This window comes from Prenolepis imparis, unplaced genomic scaffold (genome assembly GCF_030444845.1).
Source record: "Prenolepis imparis isolate NDT839.2.m4 unplaced genomic scaffold, iyPreImpa1.0 SCAF_12, whole genome shotgun sequence".
NCBI lineage: Eukaryota > Metazoa > Arthropoda > Insecta > Hymenoptera > Formicidae > Prenolepis > Prenolepis imparis.
This window is the reverse complement of record NW_028141170.1, coordinates 5,463,880-5,488,638: the sequence shown is the minus strand read 5'-3', so window position 1 is coordinate 5,488,638 and position 24,759 is coordinate 5,463,880. Positions and strand designations below refer to the sequence as shown.

The 24,759-nt window shown below is 38.6% G+C and overlaps 3 protein-coding genes across 8 annotated transcripts in view; all 3 read left to right on the top strand.

Moving 5' to 3' along the window:
* The first annotated feature begins 139 nt into the window (after positions 1-139).
* The window catches only part of LOC145944181 (uncharacterized), an 81,756-nt gene continuing 57,136 nt past the window's right edge, over positions 140-24,759 (top strand). The window contains exons 1-4 of one of the 4 annotated variants that reach the window (XM_083052355.1): positions 140-253; positions 10,761-11,080; positions 17,139-17,472; positions 21,840-21,931. The gene's annotated coding sequence lies outside the window, so the exon portion shown is untranslated. Of the gene's footprint in view, positions 254-10,760; positions 11,081-15,078; positions 15,840-17,138; positions 17,473-21,839; positions 21,932-24,759 lie in introns of those variants that run through there. The other 3 variants (XM_083052356.1, XM_083052352.1, XM_083052353.1) reach the window with 3 other exon arrangements.
* LOC145944186 (ribokinase) lies at positions 1,067-5,523 on the top strand. 3 transcript variants are annotated; one of them, XM_083052376.1, is made up of 8 exons: positions 1,067-1,290; positions 1,444-1,739; positions 2,130-2,262; positions 2,463-2,589; positions 2,809-2,970; positions 3,271-3,362; positions 3,459-3,647; positions 5,114-5,507. In XM_083052376.1, exons 2-8 carry the CDS (start codon positions 1,690-1,692, stop codon positions 5,288-5,290), a joined length of 930 nt encoding a protein of 309 aa, XP_082908502.1. In that variant the 5' UTR covers positions 1,067-1,290; positions 1,444-1,689; the 3' UTR covers positions 5,291-5,507. The 3 variants fall into 3 exon arrangements, with proteins under 3 accessions (XP_082908502.1, XP_082908501.1, XP_082908503.1); XM_083052375.1 differs by having other exon boundaries at positions 1,429-1,739; XM_083052377.1 differs by lacking the exon at positions 1,067-1,290 and having other exon boundaries at positions 1,675-1,739; positions 5,114-5,523.
* LOC145943627 (uncharacterized) lies at positions 6,287-10,106 on the top strand. The gene has a single exon (XM_083051287.1). It carries the CDS (start codon positions 8,363-8,365, stop codon positions 9,191-9,193), a length of 831 nt encoding a protein of 276 aa, XP_082907413.1. The 5' UTR covers positions 6,287-8,362; the 3' UTR covers positions 9,194-10,106.

The following is a 24,759-nucleotide window of genomic DNA, read 5'->3' as shown; positions in this document are numbered from 1 at the left end:
CGAATTGACCAATCAGGACAAAGAATTCTTGGCACTTTACTCTACGGTAGGATTTGCGAACGCACCTTAGGAGCGAATTATATTGCAGCGGGCGGGGGGGGGGGAGTTGGCGTCATACGCGCGCATTCGCATACAAAATGTCCGAGTACATATACATACATTAAAAGTGCGTGAATTTTTTTAGTAGTTTCCCGTTGAATTTGATTAATCTTGATGATCTTTGGCGACTCATCTTTGACGACTCATCTTTGACGTAAGTTCGCGAATCAAAGTTATTAATTGAAATGCAATTTCAATGTTAGAAATGCGCGTGAATGATCTCTCGATTTTCTTGATAAATTAGAGAAGAATAGCCTTGCACGCTTTTCTTCTTGAGATACGAACCTCTGAACAGCGAATTGCCCATAGCTATTTTTAAGATTTTCAATGAATTTCGTGGAAATCCTTATCTCTCTCCGGCAATCGAGAGTAATTCACTAACATTTGGTATTACAAAATGAGTAATATTAATTTATATTTGTCTCTTTATCTGCGAAATTATATCTGTACGGGTGTCGATTTGAAAGCAGTCCACAATCGAAATTGAAATGCTCGATCTATAAAAAATCAATCAGACGCGGATTTGCGTCAAACAACAAAAAACATGACCAATTGCGCATCATTTAAAGTAGAGATATCATCGCTGCATCCTCTACATATATTATTGGTTATCTTTTTGAAAATGTCGCTATGCAAATTCGTGTAAAAAAATGTTAAACCGTTGGAAAACGCAACAACCAATGAGAGCAGACGTCTATTACGTCACAAGAGCGCAAGATTCAAATCAGCTGATACTCGCTCGACAAATTATACTCGGAAAACGAACTGTTAAATTGCAAATAACGCGTTTGAATTATATAGTTGCTTATAATTGCTATACATATTATAAACAATTATACGGGATGTTTTAAAAGGATATGTTCATTTTTAAGTATTTATATAATATATCGATTTTAGCGCATGCGATTGCGATACTTTCTACGGATCTTCTATAATTACGTTGCACTTTCGCATCTATATGTTCTTCGTAACATATGACTATATCGTTCAAACGTATTTTCGGTTATGTATATGTACACATGCAAGTGTGTTTTTATCGTTTGCATAAATTTATATAGTGATTTGACAATCCTTGTTTATTAGTGCAAGATGCGACGTCTCGATAAAGCGTCTTATAGTCTTCTCCTCCGCCCTTCTCCTTTACATTTATCTTAATGTAATAAATGGAAAAAATAACCTGTTCCCGTCAAGGTAAACATTGCAGTAAATAATGCATTTTTTCTTTCGCTATAATAGCAGCGGTTCAAATTAATTCACGTGTTTGTAACATTTTTCTTGTTTCGACTTCTCTGATTTGTGTCACCATTATAATGCTCACTTTGTATTTAGGTGTTTATGCGTTAGGTTACATGTAGTGTGGATGTGGATACAGAAAATATTTATTTAACCGATAACGATTCTTGAATTTATTGGCTGGTCAAATGATAAGTTACGATAACTCAATCATTCGTTTTTGACCTGCACAGTTAGCTGCCACAATCTTACACAAATATTATTACTATTGAAGTACTTTGTCTGAGAACATATGTTCTAGTACACAGTTTAGGAGTTTATTATATAAAAAGAAATTATAAAATAACTGTGTAAAATATGGCATCAAAAATAGCTGTTGTCGGTTCATGTATGATTGATTTTACTAGGTGAGTAAGGACGAAGCTTCTTGAAAAAACTAATATTATCTTACTGTTGATTGATACCGCATCTATAATTATTAATTACAATTGCATTATAATTTATTATAATTAACATTGTGTTATAATATTACAGTACATAATATAAATAATAATTACAATATATACAAAAAAATATTTTTGATATCAAAGTTTGTATTAATCATTAATTTGATTGAACATTTTATTATAATTATAAAAAGGCAAGATATATATATGTATATGATAAAATGATATATTTATGATAATAATTATAATGAATTGTAATTATAATTATAGGTATGTTGTTAATCGTCTATAAGATAATTTATATGTATGATTATAGATTGTTATTTTTTTAACATTATTATTATTTTTTAGTTTCTCTTCACGGTTACCCAAACCTGGTGAAACACTAATTGGAACTAGATTTGAAAAGAAATATGGCGGTAAAGGTGCCAATCAATGCGTGACAGCTGCTAAACTTGGTGCATCTACAGCACTTATTGCTTCAGTACATATACATTTATATTTTAAGCAAAATTGCAATTTATTATTTTCACATCTAATGTGAGATTTTAAATATTTAATATATTTATTTCTATTATTCAGTAATATTTAACAATATAATTTTTACAATTAGTCATATTTCTTTTCACTATAGTATATGTTTCACAAAATATTCAATATTGTATTTTATCTCTTATCACACAGTTGGGTTCTGATACGTTTGCTCAGGAGTACTTAGAAATTTTGAAAAAAGAAAATGTAGACATATCACATGTCAAGATACAAAAAGATAAGCATAGTGGTATTGCTCACATCACTGTGGCTGAAGATGGTACGTTTTTGTAACATCGTTACATATGTTAGATTTTTTTATAAGGTCCTGAAAATTAAGATTAGATTAGAGATTAAAATTAGATGTTTGATAATTTCGAGATTAATCTCGGAGAACCTGAACGAATAGTGGCATTAAAATTAAACTTCTCGTTAAAAACAAATAATAATTACTTTTGTTGCCGAAATAATCTCGATGCCATTCGAATAATGTTCACAGGGGAGAATAGTATCGTTATCGTGTTAGGCGCAAATGAATCCTTAACTCCGGAACACGTGGATTCTGCTGTTGATGTGATTAAGAGCGCTAGCGTTTTATTATGCCAATTCGAGATTCCACTGGAAACCACACTGCATGCGTTAAAATTGCATCGGGGTCATGGTTCGTGTTTCTTTTTTTATTCCTTTTTTATAAATAGTATTGTATCTAGATCTCTGAGCCAAGCTATCGTAAATTGAAAAAAGATGAACTTATAAAACTGTATTTACAATTATATAATTATTGTATTAAAAATTTGTATTAATACATGTGAACTTTATTATATTAATATAATGTAAAATGCGTTATCTTTCAAGCGCAAGCAATTTCTGCTTCCTGTAAAAACTAAACATATTATTTCAACTTGCGATATCGCGGCTCAGAGCTACAGATAAACGTTTTTACATGAGCGTAACGTGATAGGACTTTCGATTGTCAACGGGGCGCCCGCGCAGAAAAATTTTGATCCGGAAATCCTGAAACTGTGCGATATTTTCTGCGTCAATGAGACTGAGGTACGTTGAGGACGAACGATTGATATTAGTCTCGACCAAAAGACGATCTTTTAACGACGCGAACGTAAAAATAGGGGCATCGTTACGCTTTTGCAGGCGGAAGTTACGACCGGCATTCAACCCGTAAACTTGTCAAACGTGCAGCAAGTCGCGGATAAGCTTCTGGCTAAGGGATGCAATACGATTATCCTTACTCTCGGGCCGCTGGGGGCTGTGTATGCGTCAGAAACGAACAGAAACGTCACGCGAGTTCCTGCCACCGAGGTCCATCCGGTAGATACCACCGTACGTATATACATACATGGTGTCGTAGAACTATCATAGTCGAAAATTTTATGACGAATCTGGAATCGATTAGATTCAACGAAAAATTCGAGATTTCCTTTAAAAAACATTTCTCAAATGTAATATAAGGCTTGTTTTCTATTTCTGCACTGATGAATTGATGTAATAAGTTAGAATGAGACAAGCAGTGTTGTGCTTAGATAATTTTAAAATTAGTTAGATAAAGATGAGATAAAAATATGTAAATTCATCTTAGATAAGATAAAGATGATTTTATTTTAAATACATATAGATAAAAGATAACATTATATGACGATTCATCTAGATAACTTCCAGATAATATTATTTTTAAAATCGCTTATGTAAACAGTTAAAAAATGTAATGTAAAATAAAAAAATGAAAATTATAGATATAAAAATATATTTATAGTTTTATTTATAAGTAGTTAAATCTCAAATTGAGTTGGCTATGAGAGCCCGGGCGCAGTTAATCAAGGTTAATCAAGGGCTCACATAGCCAACTCAATTTGAGATTTAACTATTTATTAAAACTTAGCAGAGCCGTAACGATTGTTTTTAATTTAATTCAATCTTGTCATTTTTTTATTTATAAGTTTTTATCGTTTACTGCTCAAGTTCTATTACTTAAAATATTTTCATGTGCTATGAAACTCTAAACCAAATTATCTGAATATTATGTTAGATAATTTAGTAAAGATAACACTTTTTTATCTAAGAAGCAGATATAGATAATACATTTTTTTATTATCTATATAAAGATAAGATAACGCCAAAATTTCATCTAGATGATCATCTATATAATTTTATTTAGATAACAGCAAACACTGGAGACAAGTATATTTTGTTTCATTCTAACTTATTGCACCAGTGTGCACAGCAGCCAGTGCAGGAATAGAAAACAAGCCTATAATTTGCTGGCGTTAAAAGCGTACGATGATTCTGAGACACGCTTGTTATAAGCTTGTGCACTAAAAAAAAATTTTGTTAACTTGACTAAACCTTTCAACTAAATTACTATTTTGTTAATTGAACATATATTAGTATTTAAGTTAAATATACATTTTGTTAGATTTAATATGTTATATTTAATTTAAATATTTTTATATGTTCAATTAACAAAATAATATTTAGTTGAAAGGTTTGGTCAAGTTAACAAATTTTTTTTTCAGTGTGCCATAATAAGTATATCTCGCTATCTATTTTCTATTTGTACAATTTGTACTTCCTGTTTATACAAACTATGCGAACTGACGTTCTCAATTCCTTTTAATATTATGAGATCACATAATTGAAAGGTGAAAGTATGCAATTTTTTGAGCCAATAACCGGTCAATTTCCGGAATTAATTTAAACGGTGATTCACTTTAGTTGATTCACTTAAATGGTATACACGCATCTAAGATGGAATTGCGTTCAGCCCAGTTAAGTTTGATCGTATGTGATAGGGTGCCGGGGATGCATTTTTGGGCGCGCTCGCATATTTCAAGGCTTACCATCCGCAATTATTGATGGATGAATGTATCCGAAGAGCTTGCGTAGTCGCCACGCAGTCAGTCCTTAAATTCGGCACGCATGCAAGTTTTCCAACGAGAAGCGATCTGCCGGTAGATTTATTTACGTAAATGAAAGTGAAAAAGTATAGAAATGTTTTAACGTAGAAACTTTAGATTTTATTTCCTTGAAAACTCTTTTTAAATATGATGTTTTCGGAATAAAATAATTGATGAAAAATATTATGCGTATAAAAAAATATACACATACATTCCACATGTATCCCAAAATCCGGAATACTTAAAAATAGCGTCAATTACATCATAATGCGGAATTAATGAAGCGAATTAAATCGATGGTATTAAAATTAAGAGAATGTCTTTCCTAGAATCGAAAGCCGAATTACCCTATATACATGTCTTATTTGTTCAATAATATACATATAGGAAATAAATCTCTTTCAATCGTTTGGAGAACCGGTCCATCGTTGAACTCCTCTGCGTAATTTTTTGCAATATCGTCGGCGAATATATCAATTTTTTGCAATCGTCGCGCGAATGGAGGATTCATGCACAAGAATTCGAAGATATGATTAAAGAAACAACAACAACATTAGCATAATGTAAACATGTTGCAGGGCAAAATTTTACAATCTTGCAAAAAGTGAGCACAAATTTAGGAGAAATTTATATCTGTTTCGAGAAATTAAATTTCTAATCTTCGAAGTCGAGGGTCAGTTTTATTATATATATATATATATATATATACTTTTCTTGCTCTTTTTTTTCTATTTCCATACCGGTACCATCTGGCGTTATAATTAAATGCCGAATACAGAAAATAAAACAAAAATAATGCATCTTGTTTTAATAGCTTTAATATGTATCTTTTAATTTTTTTGGATGAAGAGTTTATTTATTTATTTATTTTATAAACGAATAAGAGAGCTTTCCGTAAAAAAATGTAATAAAATAACAAAACACAATTCGAAAAAATATAAAAATGAATTAAGAGAAATAAAGGTAGAAAAATAAATCATGAAAAAAAAAACTAATAAATGAATAAAGAAATAGATATAAATTCGACAGTTTGCGTGACATTTCCAAATGTTTGGACATTCACGAAATGTATTTTAGAAAATTATCTGTATTGATTATGAAATCTAATTTTAATGCATGCAGTCTTAATACACGTTTTTACTCAGAATGAATTAGAAATAACACTGGAATTTGAAAAGGTTTTTTTCTGTATCTGAATCCACACGTGCGCACACACATACACATACACACTTGAAAAAAATAACGATAGATAATAGAAATTAGAGTAAAGAAAGTATTTTCAGGAGCGCTTTCACACGCGTTCTCCAATCTTCTAAAAAAATAATAATAAAATAAAAAAAGAGACACGTCTGGGGACCACGTGAGTGCCTGATGATTCCATCTCAACTGGTTCACGCGAACGTGCAAGCAGAACGGCCCGGTACGATATTATTATTCAAGAGAGGGAGAATAATGGAAGGGGCAAGCATGTTTGCCTGTAAATGTCATTTTAAATACTTTTGCGTGGAGGTGGCAACTTTTTATGTTTTTGGCGATGATGACGGTGGATGCACGGCACTTTCCGACGTTTAAAATGCCGATTTGCCGGCTCGAAATTTGTAACGATGCGAGAATAATGGGGCCCGAAATTCCATCCGGATGCATAACATCCGCGGCATGATCGGCAATCGGGATCTTCAGGTACTTGACCTTCCGTGGACGTGTCTCACCGTGCAATCCGGCGAAGTGCACCGAGTTTCGGAGAACGACAGTGATCGATTAACCGGGGAGTCTTTTCTCATCGAAGAGTAATCACGCGGTCCCACAATCAGGTCGGCGAGGTGCGAACGTCAATGCGGGAAAATTGTGTCGCGCGTAAACGTCAAAAGGGAAAGGCATTGCGTTACTTTCGAAGTAAAAACCCCTCCTTCCTGAGGAGGCCTGCGGCATAATCGTCATCGTCGTCGTCGTCATCATCATCTCGTACAGACAGAAAGGATAATTGTCGAGCATTCCGCGAAGCACGAGACAATTTCTCATCTTTCCGTTAGAAGACGCCGAGCCGGTGACGTCGACATCCGAGGCAAATAACTATGAAAGATATGAATAGCTTGTTAAAGGAATCGGTTGTGGTGGTGATGGCGGCGGCGGTGGTGATATCTATCGTAAAGAAACTAATTGTAAGACCCCGTGACGTCAAAAAGAAAGAAACTATATATTCTCGATGAAGAAGAGGAGGAAGAAGTAGTTGTCGTATCGTGCAAATAAAGATACTCCTCTGGGGGACCCCTGTACCTCTCAGGGCCTCCGGATAAGACGTGAACAAAGGAGAGGGGGCGATTAGTCACACGTCTTCGCGTGTACCGGCACGCGCAAGCCCCCCCTGTTAAAGTGGGGCAACAACACCCACGTGCGCGTTCGCGGGCAGGATAAAAAATCCTTCGGGCATCAGGGGATACTCAGTTTTGAGCAAACCATTAAGCGAGAAACGACGAAATTGACGACGAACGAGAGACGGACGCCGGTCTTCCTCGACTTACAAGTCCCGACAACCTAATCGCATCGCGCGACCTCGCCAAGTCCGCTGGGGAGATCCAGAAAACCGTCGGGGGCTCTCTTGCGCTGGTCAGCGTCGAACTCGCCGAGCTTCGATTGGCGAACCAGTACCGGCAAACGGTCGAACCGTAAAACAGCTAGTTCGTCGAAATATTTTGGACTTACGTCACAAGATTCGCAGAAATTCGACGACCGGTCGAAACTGGACATTCGCAATCAGACACTGGCACGTCGCGTATTCGCGTCTTCTAGCGTCTCCCGCTGAGACACGCGCCGTCTCGATCTTGTCGAATCTCGAGGGAAACTCGACAGAGATTGAACTCTTCGAGAAGAGAAATTATCCTCCGTAAAATCAAACATCTGAGGAAGCTCGAGGAAACCTCGATCGAATCGTAATAATTGACTTTGAATTGTAATCCCGCAATTTCAATAATTTCATCGCGATTGCGTAAACGATTCGGTAAAGATCGTTCGAAAGTGCTTGAACTAGAAGCGCCGGCGACACTGTTAACCGAGAAGAAGCCGTTAATAAAGCGATTGCATCAGCGATAAAGACTGCCGACTCTTCTGGAGGGTTCTAATTTTTCGGGCGAGTCTCAAATCGGTATAATGGCACTCGGCGTCAGATTGTGCCTATTTGTTCTTTTCGCTTGTGTTATCGTCAGCACGTCGGTCGTTGAAGGCCGGAATCTGAGACGACGACACGGTCATCATTTTTATCCGGATTATTATCAGAATTTCGAGGAATCTGTGCCGCGTGATTTGTCGAGACGTCTCGAGGACGATCTGGAGTATCCCTACAGGAAGCGGATGGAGAGGCGCGAATCGTCAGGAGTTGTCGATCGTCCTGCGGAATACGAGGAGCAAATGTCGTTTCATCGATACAAACACATGTACGGTCTGAAGAATTACGACGAGCCCTTACGACGAAAGGGTGAAACGCGCAGGCAGGAGCACCCGAAGGACGCGATGATGAAGTCTATCGTCCGCGGGAAACGTCACAACAGACGCGACGACACGGTACAGTATCAAAATTTTGAAACCGACCAGGAGAAAAGAGAGATGATCAGGCAAGAGCTGGAGGAGGAGGAGCCGCTGCTCACCAGCCCAAGCGAGGATCTACGCGCGTCCTTCGAGATGGAGGTGAAGGAGGCGCAGAACAGCTCAATCTGCAACTACAGCGTGGAATCGATACCCGACATCCGCGGCACCCGGATGCCGAGGGATCTCGAGCACGTCAAGTGCAATCACGTCGGTAGCAAATGTCAGCACACCGACCAGGACTACTACTGCTGCATACAGACGTTCAGATACGTCGAAGTGTCGTACAGCGACGGTGGAGGCAGCGAGACGATGAAGCTCTACGTGGGCTGTGTGTGCGCTCTGCAGGACCTCAAGCAAGAGGTGCTGAGGGAAACAAAATTACGCACCGACGATTGATATCGACGAGGACGATCGAGGGAGGATGACGACTCGCGGCTATCTCCTCGAGCCGAATCGAAAGGGACACATCTTCGAATAAGAGGGACATTCCCTTATCGTTGTCGTCTACTATCTAGATATATAAATAATATTATATATTCTTCTTTTTTTTTCTCTTTTCGCCTAGGAATTCGTTTGAACATCGCTTCTAGTGACGCGCAAGTACCAGGAATTTAGTATATTTATTCAATGTTTGACGTTCGAACGATAGGAGAAGCGTTTCGTGGCGTAACAGCCTCACCTAGGGTAGGAATAAGAAATTGCTATAGCATGCATTTGGTATTTATAGATTCTCTCGGCTCTTGTGGTGTTGTTGTTGCCAAACAATGTGATAAAACACGTACTCGATTCACAACGTAATCGCTCAGGTAGTGTTAAATCCGCTCGCACGTGTACGTATCACGTATCCGAATGCAATTATTATCGCGCATTCATCACGCGCGTCGTTTAGATGGATAATGATTGCAGAGTGAATCACGAATGTTTATCGCGATTGACGCACATTATCTGTTTATTGCATTGTATAAATCGTATACACCATATCATCTATTTATTCTCGCCGGCATCTATTTATTTATTCATCTATTTATTTATTTATTTACATATTTATCTGTGTGTATTTATTTTTCGCCAATTGTGTACGACGCGCGTTGTACGAGGTCTTCCTCGCGACCTATCGAAAGTAATGTGATCTATTTCGCACCGGAAGTAAGGAGGAAACATATAGCGAGATAATTTCCAGCGACAGAAAGTGTGTAATTGGAATTTACATACTCGGTTATAATTGGCTTATATAATAATTAGATAATACGACCGATATTTTTATGGTACTCATCGACCAAAATATATATGGAATTTTGTAATTTTTCTACGCAACGTTAGATAATATTTATGCAATTTTTTGATATGTATACGTTTAAATATATACATACATACATGTATATATGTGTATACATATGTATATGTGTGTATGTGTGTATGGACATGTACATATTAATAAGAAATATGAACAGTATTAATCTCAAATACCGAGATTCGGTATTAACTATAAATATGCATTTATAATCTTAAGCTCATATTTTTCTACTATTATAAGGGATGGATGGAGAAGGACAAGCAGTATTAAAATAAAACAATATTTCCTTAATTTTGTATTTCCCTTGTACTTCTCTAGATTCTCTTCCTATCATACAGACATCCAAATTCTAAAAGAAATATCTAAAATCATGATCCTTTAATCTCGAAATTTATCGCAACGTTAGAAGTGCTTGCGATCTTATTTTTGTTCATGCCAAGCCTGAATCTTTGAAAATATATTAATCTATTTATCGTTTAATTTCCGAAATTAAACGTTTGGCGACAAAATTAAAAAAAAAATATTTGTTAAGAAAAAAATAATTGTTTAAGTAATTGAAAGATTTTATAATGACTTGTGAAAGTACGAGGAAAAATAAATATTTTTCGTATATATATGTATATGTATGTCTAATTTTTTTCTAATTTTATATTTTTTTATTCTTTTCAGGCATTTATTATACAAAACAAATACAACATAGATCGTGTACAGAAAAGAGTCACGTAATTTTGTGATCGTAAGCTAGTCGACCGCGATTATCTCTCCAAGATGATTCGATCTCTCCTCATAACCGGTCGAATTCGCCGCATCTTCCACGAAGACGTTTGTCTCGAGCGGAGCCGCCTTTCTCACGGCATCATGAAGCCAGACAGAAGCGATCGGCCTGTGATGAATACATACCTCCTACTCTTCCTTATGCAAGTGGAATCCTCAATGTTGCTCCACTCTCGGCCGCTCTGACGTACGTCGGATGGTGGTGTCGTTGCACGGTGAGTCATGATAAATTCCTCATATATACACGCATCTTTTGACGAGGGACTTCCCTCGTCAAAAGATGCGTGTATATATGCGTGTATATATGATGCGAGTGGACGCGCAAAATTGGGGTCTATTGAACATCATCGCGGTACAGCCAAAGGAGAGAGATAAAGGGAACGCGGAGGTCCAAGGGAGAGAAAGGACCTGTTCTCCAACTTGTAAAAGAGGAGGAGAGACGGTTCACTAACGGAAGACGCACGATTTGAGATATTGCAAAAATTTCCGATGTGTCATCATGCGGAAATACTGAATTTTAACAGAGATCTTCCCGCGTCTCTCCCTTCGGCAACCGGCTGATATTTCGCGCGAGGATCTCGTCAAGACGTCGCGAACACGGTGGGAGAAAAAAAAAAGATAAAACCGCAAAGAGACGAAATATAGCGGCCGAGAAAGACAAATGAATATAAGAGAGCTTAACTCGAGCAAGCGTACAAACATACATACATAACGCACGGTAAATAGATTTACGGGTAAAAATGGTATTCTATTTTTTTTATTTATTTTTTTTATTTTCAGCGAATGTCCAAATATTATATCGTATCGGTAAATTTATATCTCCAATCCGTAGCGGCGGTCCAAGTTGCAATTTAATGCAACTTTGTTTAAACGTGCAGGAGGAAATGCGCGCGCGGTGCAGAGTTTGCGAGTTTGTCTAAGGTGCCGTTAACCTTTAGTAACCTGTTATTTCGTGTCTAGTATCGTCTCGCGTGTTAGACGTAAGTACCGAAATTAATCATCATTATCAGCGTTATAATTTGAGCTCGTGTGACAGCATTACATAACTCGGATTTCGATTTTTATGCAAAAACAACTTTGTAAAAATAGCTGAACTGTAAAGAATTTTTATAGAATGTTTATTTTCTGATCTTATATATATATATATATATACACGAATTCTCTTCTAAATATCATTAGTTTAGCGCGATCTTTAAATTGTAAAAAATTTGCGTAAACCTATAAAATAAGAATTTTATAGTCTCGCGCGCGATGGTGAACGCAGTTTTATATCGACAAGGATATATTTACAGGAATATATTTACGTATACTTGTAGTATAACGATCGGCTTACGGCGACGCCGACGGTACATTTTACACTTTAGCAAGATAATGAAGTGTAATCCTATATTTTCTTCGCAAGAATAGGAACGGTTTTTTGCGAGCTTTTTGCGCGAGCGAACTTTTCCACGGTATAAACGGTAGTTAACAATGGCCGATCTCTTTTTCCTTTCGCCGCGCAAATTAATGAGCATGGAAAATATCAAATTTTTGTCGAGAAATCGTACTGCGCTTTTAATAATATAAATCTATTCGATCGCGAATTGTGGGATGAGGAGGACACACATTCGTCCCCAGACGATGATGATTCATAAGACGCTCCGCGTAAGATTTACGATTCGCATAAGAAGAAGAAAATACCCTATCGAAAGTGTGACATTATTTATGATAAAATTCTTGGAGAGGTCGACCAGGTTCACACTCGTCTCGAGATAATGTTGGCCATTCTATTTTTGCCCCAGACGCTTTTAAAAGTGCCAATTTTAATATTAAACACGTCACGCGCGCGCATTACACGCGCAGCTAATAAAAAGACATTATACTTTTTGTGCGTCCGCCTGATCTTGGGCGTGATAAAGCGTCTAAAATTGGCATATAATGTGATTATAATATTTTTCTCCTTATGCGTTCGGAATTTCGGAATATCTCGAAAAAGTCGCCGGTACAGCCGGTTTAACGAGCGATACGAATTCGCATTATACGAAAGACGATCTCTGAGATCTTCTGAGCCACCAACGGCACGTCTCTCTGCATCAGCAGTCATCAAAGTCACTATACTGTCGTCCACTGACATTTGCGTGGGACGAGGCAGTAGTTGCGTGGAGCCGAGTTGGTGAGATGTTAACAGGTGATAAGGTATTCTTCGAGGGATGTGCCGCAGTCTCTTCTGATTTGCATGCTAAAGTCAGTGCGAAGGCCACCGCGCGAGCTCGTATATAGAAAAGTATTACACATTGCAAGTAGGTCTCTATACGCAATACGCGGGTAATTACGGTTTTTAAACGCGATAACGAAAGTTGTTGACTTGGCTTACGACATATTATCGATAAGCGCTGGATAATATATATTAAGGGGATTTATTATTTAAAGTTCAAACAAAGAAGCAAAAAATCCTTCTCTCACTTGATGTACAGATATGGAAAACGATCGATAATGTTATTATATAACGAAACTTGACGAGGAATTAGCTGCTTGTTGAATGAAATTAACGCGTAATTAAATTATAGGAGATATCGGAATAATTTGACGGCATCGATAAGAAATATTACAATTGCATCTTTGGGCAAAAGTTTTTGCGACAATCTCTCTCTCTCTCTCTCTCTCTCTGTCGCCCGTAACAGATTAAAAATTACATATAAAAAGTATTATTTTGAAAACTTTACAAGAATCTATTTTTAGAAAGAAAGTTAATCAAGCTACAAAAGAATATCGAAAAGTATATATATTTTGACAAATTTAAGATTACTAAATGTAATTTAAATGGTAATTTATTGCGTTATATGTTTAAGTCAAACTTTATATGTTCCCATCTTATCGTCTAAATTTATTTGTGTAACTTAAGTGCTTTTAAAAGTTGTATAATTACAAAAGTCTTTTAGCATCTAGTATCATTTAGTTGCATTAAATGTTTTTTTTATTAATTAACAAATTAACCCCTTATTAATATTTTTTGTCAGAAATAAGCTGATAAAAGAGTTAATTTGCTAAATAAATTTTAAAATAAAAATATGTTATAAAAAATTAATAATAATGTTATAAATAATATGTTATAATACTTTTTTAAACTCGAATAATATTTTTTGATAGAATCAGCTAATCACTGTCTATAACTACTATAACATTCTATAGTCTATAACTACTATAACATTCTATTTAAAACTTATTATTATTTTAATTTTTATAACATATTATTTTAAAAATTAATTAGCAAAATAATTCTTTTATCAGCTGATTTCTGACAAAAAATATTAATAAGGGGATATTTGTTAATTGTATTTTAAAATAATAATATAGGTTATAAAAATTAAAATAGTAATATGTTGTAAATAATATGTTATAATGTCTTATCTGCGATTAATATTTTTTGACAAAGATCAGCTGATAACTGTGAAAAATATTAATTGAGTTTAAAGAATTATGACATATTATTTAAAACATATTATTATTTTAATTTTTATAACATATACTACTATTTTAAAAATTAATTAGCAAATTAACTCCTTAATAAGCTGATTTCTGACAAAAAATATTAATAAGGTGTTAATTTGTTAATTAAATTTTTAAATAATAATGTTATAAAAATTAAAATAATAATATGTTTTAAATAATATGTCAATTCTTTAAACTCGATTAATATTTTTGACAGTTATCAGCTGATTTCTATCAAAAAATATTAATCGCAGATACGGCATTATAACATATTATTTACAACATATTACTATTTAACATTTTATAACATTTTATTATTTTAAAATTTAATTAGCAAATTAATGCTTTATTAATATTTTTTAACAGAAATCAACTGATTAAAGCGTTAAGTTGCTAATTAATTTTAAAAATAAAAATGTGTTATACAAATTAAAATAATAATATATTTTAAATAATATGTTATAATTTTTTAAACTCAATATTTTTGACAGTTATCAGCTGATTTCTATCCAAAAATATTAATCGCAGATACGGCATTATAACATATTATTTACAACTAATAATAAGCTAATTAATTTTTAAAATAATATGTTATAAAAATTAAAATAATATGTTATACCAGTTTCGGGACGCGCAACACGTCATGCTCGGACCGCCGAGCCGAGTCGAGCCGAGTCGAGCCGAGCCGAGCCGAGTCGAGCCGAGCCGAGCTCCCGTCTTCGCACGTACGACGTACGCCGCGACCACCGCCATTACGACTTTGCGATCTTGGCGTGCTGCTCGTCTCGTAACTGGCACAAGCCTGTTTGTTGGTAGGTGCATTTTCGGTTGTTCGCGATCAACGTTTGCGCGCTCATCGCCGGTCCGCGACAGTGCGAGTGTGAGTTTAGTGTTTTTATGTGCTTAATTATCATCCGATTGCGTCGCGAAATCGTATATCGACATCGTTGATTGCGTCGCACGGGCGAGTCCGTTACGCGACGCGACGCCATTTCATGAGCGAGTCTACCATGTACACCGCGGATCGAATTACCGTTGTGCTTTCGACGCGAATTTCCGGAGTTTTTCGGCCTTGTCGATCCGATTTCGTCGTTGAATTGTGATATTTAAAACATAGTGAAATGTAGTGGCCATTTCTTGGAATATCGGGCGACTCCTGAGTGCGTCGTGAAGTAGTCGCCGCATCATCGTCGTTCGATGAGGCCTTCCGATAAGTGAGCCTTGAAAAAAGCGGCGACGCAAAAACAGAGCATCGGTTTTATTCGCGCGCGAATAAGCTCTCGCGATTCTCGCGTTTTACCGAAACGCCTCGAAATGTGATGTATCTAAAATCCGGGCGTCGCCGCGCGTCGCGAACGAAAAAAATAACGTGAGTGCAAGTATTTCGAGTGAGTGCGATAAAGGAACGGTGCGGAGAGAGAGAGAGTGAGAGAGAGAGAGAGAGAGAAAGAGAGAGAGAAATCGGTGGCCTGGGGAGGCATCGGGCAACGGCGGAGCAACGATAGGGTAAATTAATTTATAATTTATCTAATTTTTTATTTGTGAGATTATCTATTTATCTTCGCGATAATGATTCAAATTTTACATTGTTGTATAATAATGAATATAAAATATCCGCTAGACAGCTAATTAGCAAAAGAGACAATACTTGCGAGAATCAACTTAACATGTCTTTTTTTAGAAAGGGATTGTTTAAAAATGATTTTATTCGGATATATAAAACGCCTAGATCTCCCTATATCTTACGCGCTAATAAACAAGCTCCGCTTTTTCAAAAAGAAAATCTTGTAAAAAATATTCCGAATTTAATTTCATTTAGAAGCCGGAATTAATTTGTCGGAACACTTGCTTAATTTCGTAGCGCGGAAACAAGAAGGGCAAGAAGTAACGTCGCGCATACTATCATGTCGTTTTTAATTTCCTTACAAATACATGCATTCCTTCGCGTTTGGACGGAGAACGGTGTTTTTGATATTAATTCTTTAGCCGACGTTACATGTGTCACGCCCGGGTTTACAGCGGCACGTACAGCAGTAGGATTTAATTTCGCATTTTTTGTTATTGCTCGCACAGCAGAAGTAACATGCTTTTTCTCCGGCCTCGTTGTTTCCTCCGTTGTTTTGACTGTTCCTTGATCCAATTAACATCGCGGCTCCTCACACGCTCGCTAATACGAAACAAAATACCACACGCCCTGACGTCAAACGGCCGAAATTACAGCAATTTTTTCCCGATATTTATTGACATTATGAAAGTGAAAATGGCACAATGCAAGAATATACAGCTGACGTCAATGGCAAAGAAATTTCACGAACGTAGTTAGATAGCAGGCTAAAGTCGCTAAAGGTATATCGGGCTGACATCAAGAAATCGAAATTTAAAAATTGAATAGAAAGTCCGCTAGTTTTGAGATCGGAGATAATACGTATGTGCGTGGGATGTACATAAAATGTCATAAAATGTCGCAAAATATCGCGATTGTTGCCGGGTAAACTGTTACAGAGAGAGGAAGAGAGAGTGTCGGTCGAGGACATTTTTAACTGACGCATAATGTTGGATTGCTCACTGTAAAATCAAAATCTTGTATATATTTTTCAGAGAAAATTTGATTAAAATCTTATATATATATATATATATATATATATATATATATATATATATATATATCTGAAAAAAAGGAAGTAAATGTCAGAGAAGAAGTGAATGTCACTTTTTCAAAGTATCCATCCCTACGCGTTTTTTTTTTTAAGTTGAACCCGAATACGCATTTCGCTTCCGAAATCTAATCTTCAAATTCGTTTGCAGAGGCTGAGCATCATTGCGGATCATCGACAAATCGACAGCACAAGAATCGGCGGGAGATGCGACGGACACGGAGCTCTTTTTTTCCCAAGCAACGATACGGCTACAGAGGGTCGCGACCCAGGCAAAGCTCAGTAGGACGTAATCGGCTGAAGGGATTTCGTATTTATCGTGTACATCCAAACCCTCCCTGACGAGCGCGCGTATTTCGTTCCATGCACGAAGCTCCATAGATACATGGGAGGTGTGCATGTACGTCCATGGATCGTCCACGTATATGTGTGCGCCTGTGGAAGGAAACCCGGCGCGGAAACCGGAGAGAAAAAGAGAGGGTGAGGTACGTATTTCGAAGACTATCAATCATTGGTAACCTGTAAAGGATCTAATTATCCTGGAGCTGACTGGGCTCCGTTCGCTGCACCCACCGCTCGTCTTGTCCACCCCCGTTGGTGGTGGCGCCTTCACCCCCTCCCCCCCCCCGACCGTCCGAATGCCCGTCCCCGACCCCTTCATCCCTTACGGGAAGCCCCTCTTTTTCGCTCTAGCAACCACCCTTTTCTACAGGAGAGCAAGGCGGACGAAGACAGAGCGGCGGCGAAGTAGGAAGTGAGGGGTTGGGATGAGGGTGGAAAGGGGGACGGGAGGGAAAAGAGAGGAACCGAGAGAGAGTGCAAGAGCGCAAAGAGCGAGAGAAAAAAAAGAGGATGAGAGAGAGAGAAAAAGAGAGGTGGCGGGTGTCGGTGCGCCGCCTTTTTTTCGTACACGCCAGCCCCATGTCTACCGGCATGAGTACGCGTGCACATGTACGTGTGTCTGCGCGTGCATGTGGGGCAGGTGTATAATAGTGAGTGCGGGTAGTTGGTTAGGTGGCCCGGTCGATATATCAGGGCTCCGCTGCAGCTGTCTGTCAGGCTCGCGAACTCGGCGCTAGACGACGGGCTCGGGGTCTAGAGAAAAAAGCGACCGGCTCGTTCCTTCCCTCTTTTTCTCTCTCTTTCAACCTCCTATCACCCTCGCTCTACCTCGCTTTCTCTCTCCCTCGCTTTCTCTCCCTCTTTGTCCCGCGTTCTCATCCTCAACCCTTCTCTCACTTGGCCTTTCTCATTCTCTCTCTCTCTCTCTCTCTCTCTCTCTCTCTCTCTCTCTCTCTCTCTCTCTCTCTCTCTCTCTCTCTCTCTCTCTCTCTCTCTCTCTCTCTCTCTCTCTCTCTCTCTCTTTTTCTTTCTTTCTTCTCCCTTCATCCCGTGGTATTTCTCTCTTTTTCGCTGCTTCTGGGTAATTTTTCATCGTTGCAGCGGACGACAGAAGCGCCGCGACGGTGGAGGCGGCGTTGCCTCGGATACGTATACCAAGACGCGAGAGAGTGCGCGCGCGCGCGCACGCGAGACCGCACGGGGATGATGGGGGTGCACCGATACATGCGATTCCGCGGGCGTACAGTGCGCACGATTGTCGGATATATCGCCCTGTGACGCTCTGAAAAATTTAGAATCTAGGAGGAACTCGCGACCGAAACGAGAGCGGCCGTTCCTCCCTTATCTCGTTCTGTCACCCAAAGTTTTTCGCACCTTTTTGTAGGAACAACCCGATGCAAATGTAATATCCATTTAAAATTAACGTTACGGGCGAATAATTACAGGTATATTAATAGAGCGTTGTATGTTTTGACAAATCTGATTCGACTTGTCAAAAAGTTTGCTTTGTTAATTATATCCCTTCTTTTGCTGGGATGTAGTAAAAAAAATTAATCTTTATTATAATGCAGAAAAATTCTTTCGGTATACACCATAAATATGTTTCATTTTTGTTTTCGTCATTATATTATTTATCATATGCATTACATTTCTTTCTAATTGATATTTTCTAAGATTGTTATATCCGCTAAGCTGCCTTTACAAGGTAGAATTAGATTTGACCGCTTTTCGGTAGCGGAATAATAACTCGAGAAGGACTTCACGGGATTAAATAGCAGCCTTAGCGCGCATCGGAGTAACGTTTAGCGGAATTTTCGTTGCTCGCATTCGTTCGATAACGAACGAACCGTGTCGCCTGAAATCTCTCAGAAGCATTCTTCTCTCCTTTCTTGAACGAAATAGCAATTACTATAACACGTAAAATATTAAGTTAAAAATTTCAAAATTTTGTTATAAGTGTTAATATGTTTATTTGTATGTTATATATTTATCTAAAAGTTTTTTGATGATAATGTAATGTCAGTATATACCTTTATGATAGACGAACTTTATCATTTATTTATTGTTTTTATTAGAATAATTTTGTATACTAATGTTTTATAGTGTAATTATTAATTATAAATGAGAATATATTTGGTGAATAGTCTGCTTGTTTTTCAAAGATTAGATTTCATGCAATAATTAATATATAGTGTAAGATTCAAAATAGGTTCAATGAGTTTAGGTTCCAATAAGACACGCAAAGAAAATATATATTCTTTATTTATTTATTACAATGGGATTCATGCAAGACAGTCGAGGCAAAACGTATATACAGTTACAGAAAATTGGACTCTTGTGCCGAAATTATACCGATTTTAGCCGCGGCTTCGTGATAGCAGGGCGTTTCCTGCTGTCAATGAGGCGCACTGTACGCGCACGGAAACCGCCGCAGCCACGTGGACCCACACAAGCGGAGACCTCGCGAAAAAAAACTGTCCAAGGCGCGCGCGCACACATACATACAGCGTACGGGAGCACGTATACACGTGCGATGCGCTCGCGCTTTACACGGGCAGTGCCCCACGAACACCCGCGAAAAATCCGCTCAATCACACCCTCACACGACCGCACCGCGTATCTGTCCACGTGCACCCACATGCGCCCGCCTGCCTTCTCACCCCCTGCTCCCCCCTTCATCCCTTTCCCATCGGCGCGTCTCGCACACACAGATGCATACGCGCATGTATGCACGTTCGCGAAGATCCGGAGATGTGGATACACAGAGACAGACGCGACGGTAGTAGGTATAACCCCCACGAGACCCCCGTGCACAGTCACCCCCGTCTCTCCCTTCTTCTCCTCACCTCATCCTCTCTCGTGGTAGCAAACCTCTCTAGGGGAAAAAGTAGGAAAAGAGTGGGGAGGATCGATTTTTACTGGGGCAACCGCCCTCCTCCCGCATGCACCCTCCTGCATCACCACGCCACCCTCCCCCCACACTCCCTTCTCTACCCTCACATCCTGTACTTTCCTGAGCTAGCCATGCCATGCCCTGTCCCGGTCGTAATGCACCGTCTCCGCCCCAGCTAACACCCCTCTTCCCTCGCCGTTAACCAACCGGCCTCCCCCCCTCCCCCCTTCTGCTCTTCCCTTCTCATCATCCTCCCTCGTTCCTCTTCTCTTCAACGTCCGTTCATCCGTCCTCGTCGTCCTCCGCGCGCACACCTCGGTCCCCCGCAACATTTTTCCTCTTTTTATTCTGCGAAAATATTCAAGAGAGTTTCGGATGATGGTGCATGACGATCTTTTACCTCGATGCCTGCCTCCCGACTTCCGTCGGGACGTTAAACGCTACGGCGGCGGTCAGACCGGTAGAAGCACCGGGGGTTTGGGGTGGGGGAGGGTTGAAAAAAAATTAGAAAATAGCTTTGAGCGGTTTTTACCGCCGTGGCTCGCGAACCGATGGCGGCGGCATCGGAGAATTCGATACCCTCGACGGCTAAGCGAGAGGAAACAAAGCCCCGGAAGTGAAGAATCGCGAGATTTTCACGAGAACATCTCGCACACGTTGCGAGGGTTGTGCGTTCCGCGTTTAATCTTAGGGAGAGCACGATAAAGGTCGGCGGTTTTGAAACTTAAGCTTCACTAACTTTGTTAACTTTTCTGTAATGACTGTGTCCGCAAATAACATTAATTTGATATTATACATTAAGATGCAAATTTGTATACTTCTTCTACGAGTTTTATCGATAACCGACGTTAATCTACTTGTTTCTTTTGCTTACATTGCGTAATGACTTTGTCTTACGCTTTTAATTTTATTTAAAGTTAAGATTATGTGTTTATCCCTTTTTTATTCAATTTTATTCAACCGAAACTTAATATTACATATATATAAATGAAACTAGATCTATATGTTATCACGTCACTAAACGCGATATTTGTCACTGCTAAATATGATCAAATGTAAATTTCAAAAAATGCAAAGATAAATATAATGTAGTTGAAGTAAATTATTACTATCTCTCGACTCTATTGTAAATAGTTGCTCGTGTTTCAAAAACGTTATATATTTTGCTATAAACGTGTTAACGCAACGATTGTATCAATTCATATACTTCTATAAATGTAATGTGACAAATATCGATTATAATTCAACGTTAATGAAAGCAAGCAATATTAATCTTTAAACTTATCAAAGAAGGAAAATACGCTTCTCTAAAGGATTATACGATGTAGATTGAATGACGTTGAGTTAGCGAGATAAACGCTGAAAAATATCTATATTTTAGAGAAAATCTCATTAATAATAATCTCAGACTTTCAATTTGTAGATATTTGATTCCTAGGCAGCCTATTTCATATAATTTTACATTTTACATTATAGCAAAGTGTATTATTGCATTTGACGGAAAAAAGTTTTATCCGACATATAAGATTACAGCGTTGCTTCAGCAGTAAATGCTTAATTTTTATCACCGCTGAGAATCGCATGTTAATTTAATTACATTAATATATTCTGTTACAGACTCATGTTCCACAATCAGCGCACATCCCGGACGATTCCCGACTTTCGTGTTTCTCTTTCCACCGACGTCGACGCCTCTCCAGAATGACAAGGTCAGTATGCTAGCATCGAAGACAGCCGAGGGCGATTGTTGAGGTTGCGGATCGGTGTCAAGTAGGTACCCTATGCCATGTGCGGCGGCCCATTCAGTCGTTCGTTCATTCAGAAATATCCTGCCTCTTCTCCTCCCCTCCCCCTCACCCTCTCTCTCCTCGCCATTCAACAAGTAGATCATCGAGCCTATGCGGCACCCTCTACCGTCGGACCTACGCAACTTCCAAGGGTTACTGAGCTGACTGAGAGGGTTGTTATGCAATAAATCCGAGTTCCCTCGAGTCTCCTTCAGGGGCTCGCGCGTCCTGCGGGACTTCCCGCTACTCTCTCTCTCTTTCTCTCTTTCTTTGTCCCGCTCTTCGTTCTCCTTCATCCCTTACACCGAGTATACATATACCGGGGAAGTCGACGACCTCAAGGCCGTCGTCGCGAGAATTTTGAGGGGTTGCCTTATTGCGAAGGTCGACGAGGGGAATCCCCGCGCATCGAGTAATTGTATTAATGCCGTGTTTACGTAAGAAACGGATTGCGGTCTAAATAGTGATAATATTGTTATATTTAGAGCGTTATACATTAAGGAATGCTTTTGATGGGGCTTTTATCGAGTTTTCAACGATCGAATTTTTTAACGATAATTTAAAGATGAGCGATAAAACAAAGTTTTTTTTTTCCCTCGACATTTAATGTCATTCTTTTGCGCAAACAACGAAGACGAGCCGCGGTGTATTCGAAACTATTCGGAAGTAATTTATAAAGTTTCGTAATGTGAATTAAATGATGAGGAACAAAGAAAGCTTCTACGAAGGTCGATTATAATAGGGTCGACGAAATAATCGCGCCAAATGTGGGAGAATTAATTCTGACATTAGAAAAATTGTGGAATCGTTGAAGGTATCGTATAAAAAGTAAATCAAATTGTGCTTTTTAAATGCATATGAATATTCTTCTCTATAAACAGTTAATTAACGTGAAACGCTTTACTAAAAAAAAAGTAAAAATAATCAATTATCGGCTAAAACATACCGGTGATGTGTTCACACAGTGCCACGTGTCAAAGTAGTAGTAACATAGTATATTTATGGATGCGGCAGATGTGCCTTATCGTTTCCGCGTCTCTCTAATATTAACGCGACACGGACGCATTCGCGCATCACATTAAAATCTCGCCTCAGCCGCAGTTTTTTTCCGCGCCGAGCCGTTAAGCTCCGCCGGCCGCCAGTTTTTCCCGTTGCGGATAGAAAGGGTATATCGCCGGTATTTATAGATTTCAGCATAAATTAAATGGCTCGGGAGAAAAGAATGGAACCAGTGAGCCGAGACTGGCAACCCATCCGGACGACGTACGAACGAGCGCCGGCGATTTTGCGCTAATCACTAATCAGAGCAGGCTTGTTGTCGAGAGAAAGAGAGTGAGAGAGAGAGAGATAAAGAGAGCGAGACGGTCAACGAGTGCCCGCCCAACCCCTTTTAGCACTCTGGCCAGCACAGCAGCACACAACAACAACAACATCAACAACGCGGTCGGCATGATTATAATAAGTGATCGCTTGGATACTCGATGTGTGCCAAACTGGAAAGCTTTCTGCCAGGTGGAATAATGGGCTGCTCTGCACAGTCGACCGACGACATTGCCACTCATCACGGTCTCATCACTGTCACTGTCTACTCGACAAAGCCCTTTTGTCCATAACGGACACGATGCAACGACGACGGCGATTCTGAACCCAGCGCCCAGCGCGCTCTCCCCAATAAACGCGAGAGAGGCTTTTTTTTATTAAGCGCACACATCCCGAGATTGCGTTAATTCCCTTAGCTCGCGCTAAGTCCTTTTCGGCGAATTGTTTCAAATAGGCGAGGCATTAGTAGACGGCGACGGGCGTCTCGTATCGATCTGTGAAATATCGCAATGCCTAAGCGTAACGTGGAAGGGGGAAAAAGAGAGATATACTACGTCATTATACGTATGCAATTAATCATATTCGCACCATGACAGTATATGCGCTATTATCATATAGTTTATCGATTCCTAATTTATCTTTTCATTTCGTCCAACAAAGATATATAAGAAATATCGAGGACAATTCTCTTCAGTTTGTACATCGCGCGCACGGACAATATTTTTTCGAATATATATTTATGAAAAGATCCCTGGAACGCGTGATAATTTTGATAAAAATTAGCAGTCGATCGTATCCAGAAAATTAAAAAAAATCTTTTATTACAATTTATTATTTATAATATACAATATATAATTTGATTATCAATGTCGCCGCGACATTGATAATCAAATTATATATTGTATATTATAAGTCATAAATTGTAATAAGAGATTGCGAAAAGGAGAATCGTGAAGAAATTCGAAGAGAAGTTGCAAATGTGAATGCATACGTCACAGAATAATTTTCGGGAATACCGAGTACGTTGATAAGCGCGGGGAAAGGAAATATTTGCCGCAAGAGTTTGCAACTTGTCCTGCAATCGATTAATACAACACTGCATTTCAATATAATCGTCTTTCAACAATAGACTGTTCAGTATGCACAATGTAGTACAATTACGTATAGTCATACTAGAAATCCGACTGGACGATGACGCCTGCTTTACGTGCGCATTGGGGAAAACATGGTTGTGGAAATTTCAATTGATTGAAAGAGAAGTCTTTCATAAGTCTCGGAATAATATCAGAATAATATCTTTTCTCATCGATGTTAATTCTCAACCTTTGGCAAGCATAATTTGCACACGCACACACACGCGTACACTGGCTCTCGAATGCCTGCAACTCGATCAGTTTCGTTGCAGTTGCTGTTGCCTATAACAAGGCGTC

Bases quoted from the DNA above. Each gene is read 5' to 3' on its own strand.
- LOC145943627 (XM_083051287.1), top strand. From the start codon at position 8,363: ATGGCACTCGGCGTCAGATTGTGCCTATTTGTTCTTTTCGCTTGTGTT.
- LOC145944186 (XM_083052377.1), top strand. From the start codon at position 1,690: ATGGCATCAAAAATAGCTGTTGTCGGTTCATGTATGATTGATTTTACT. The intron at 1,740-2,129 runs GTGAGTAAGGAC...ATTATTTTTTAG, and splicing joins TGTATGATTGATTTTACTAG to TTTCTCTTCACGGTTACCCA. The intron at 3,363-3,458 runs GTACGTTGAGGA...ACGCTTTTGCAG, and splicing joins TCTGCGTCAATGAGACTGAG to GCGGAAGTTACGACCGGCAT.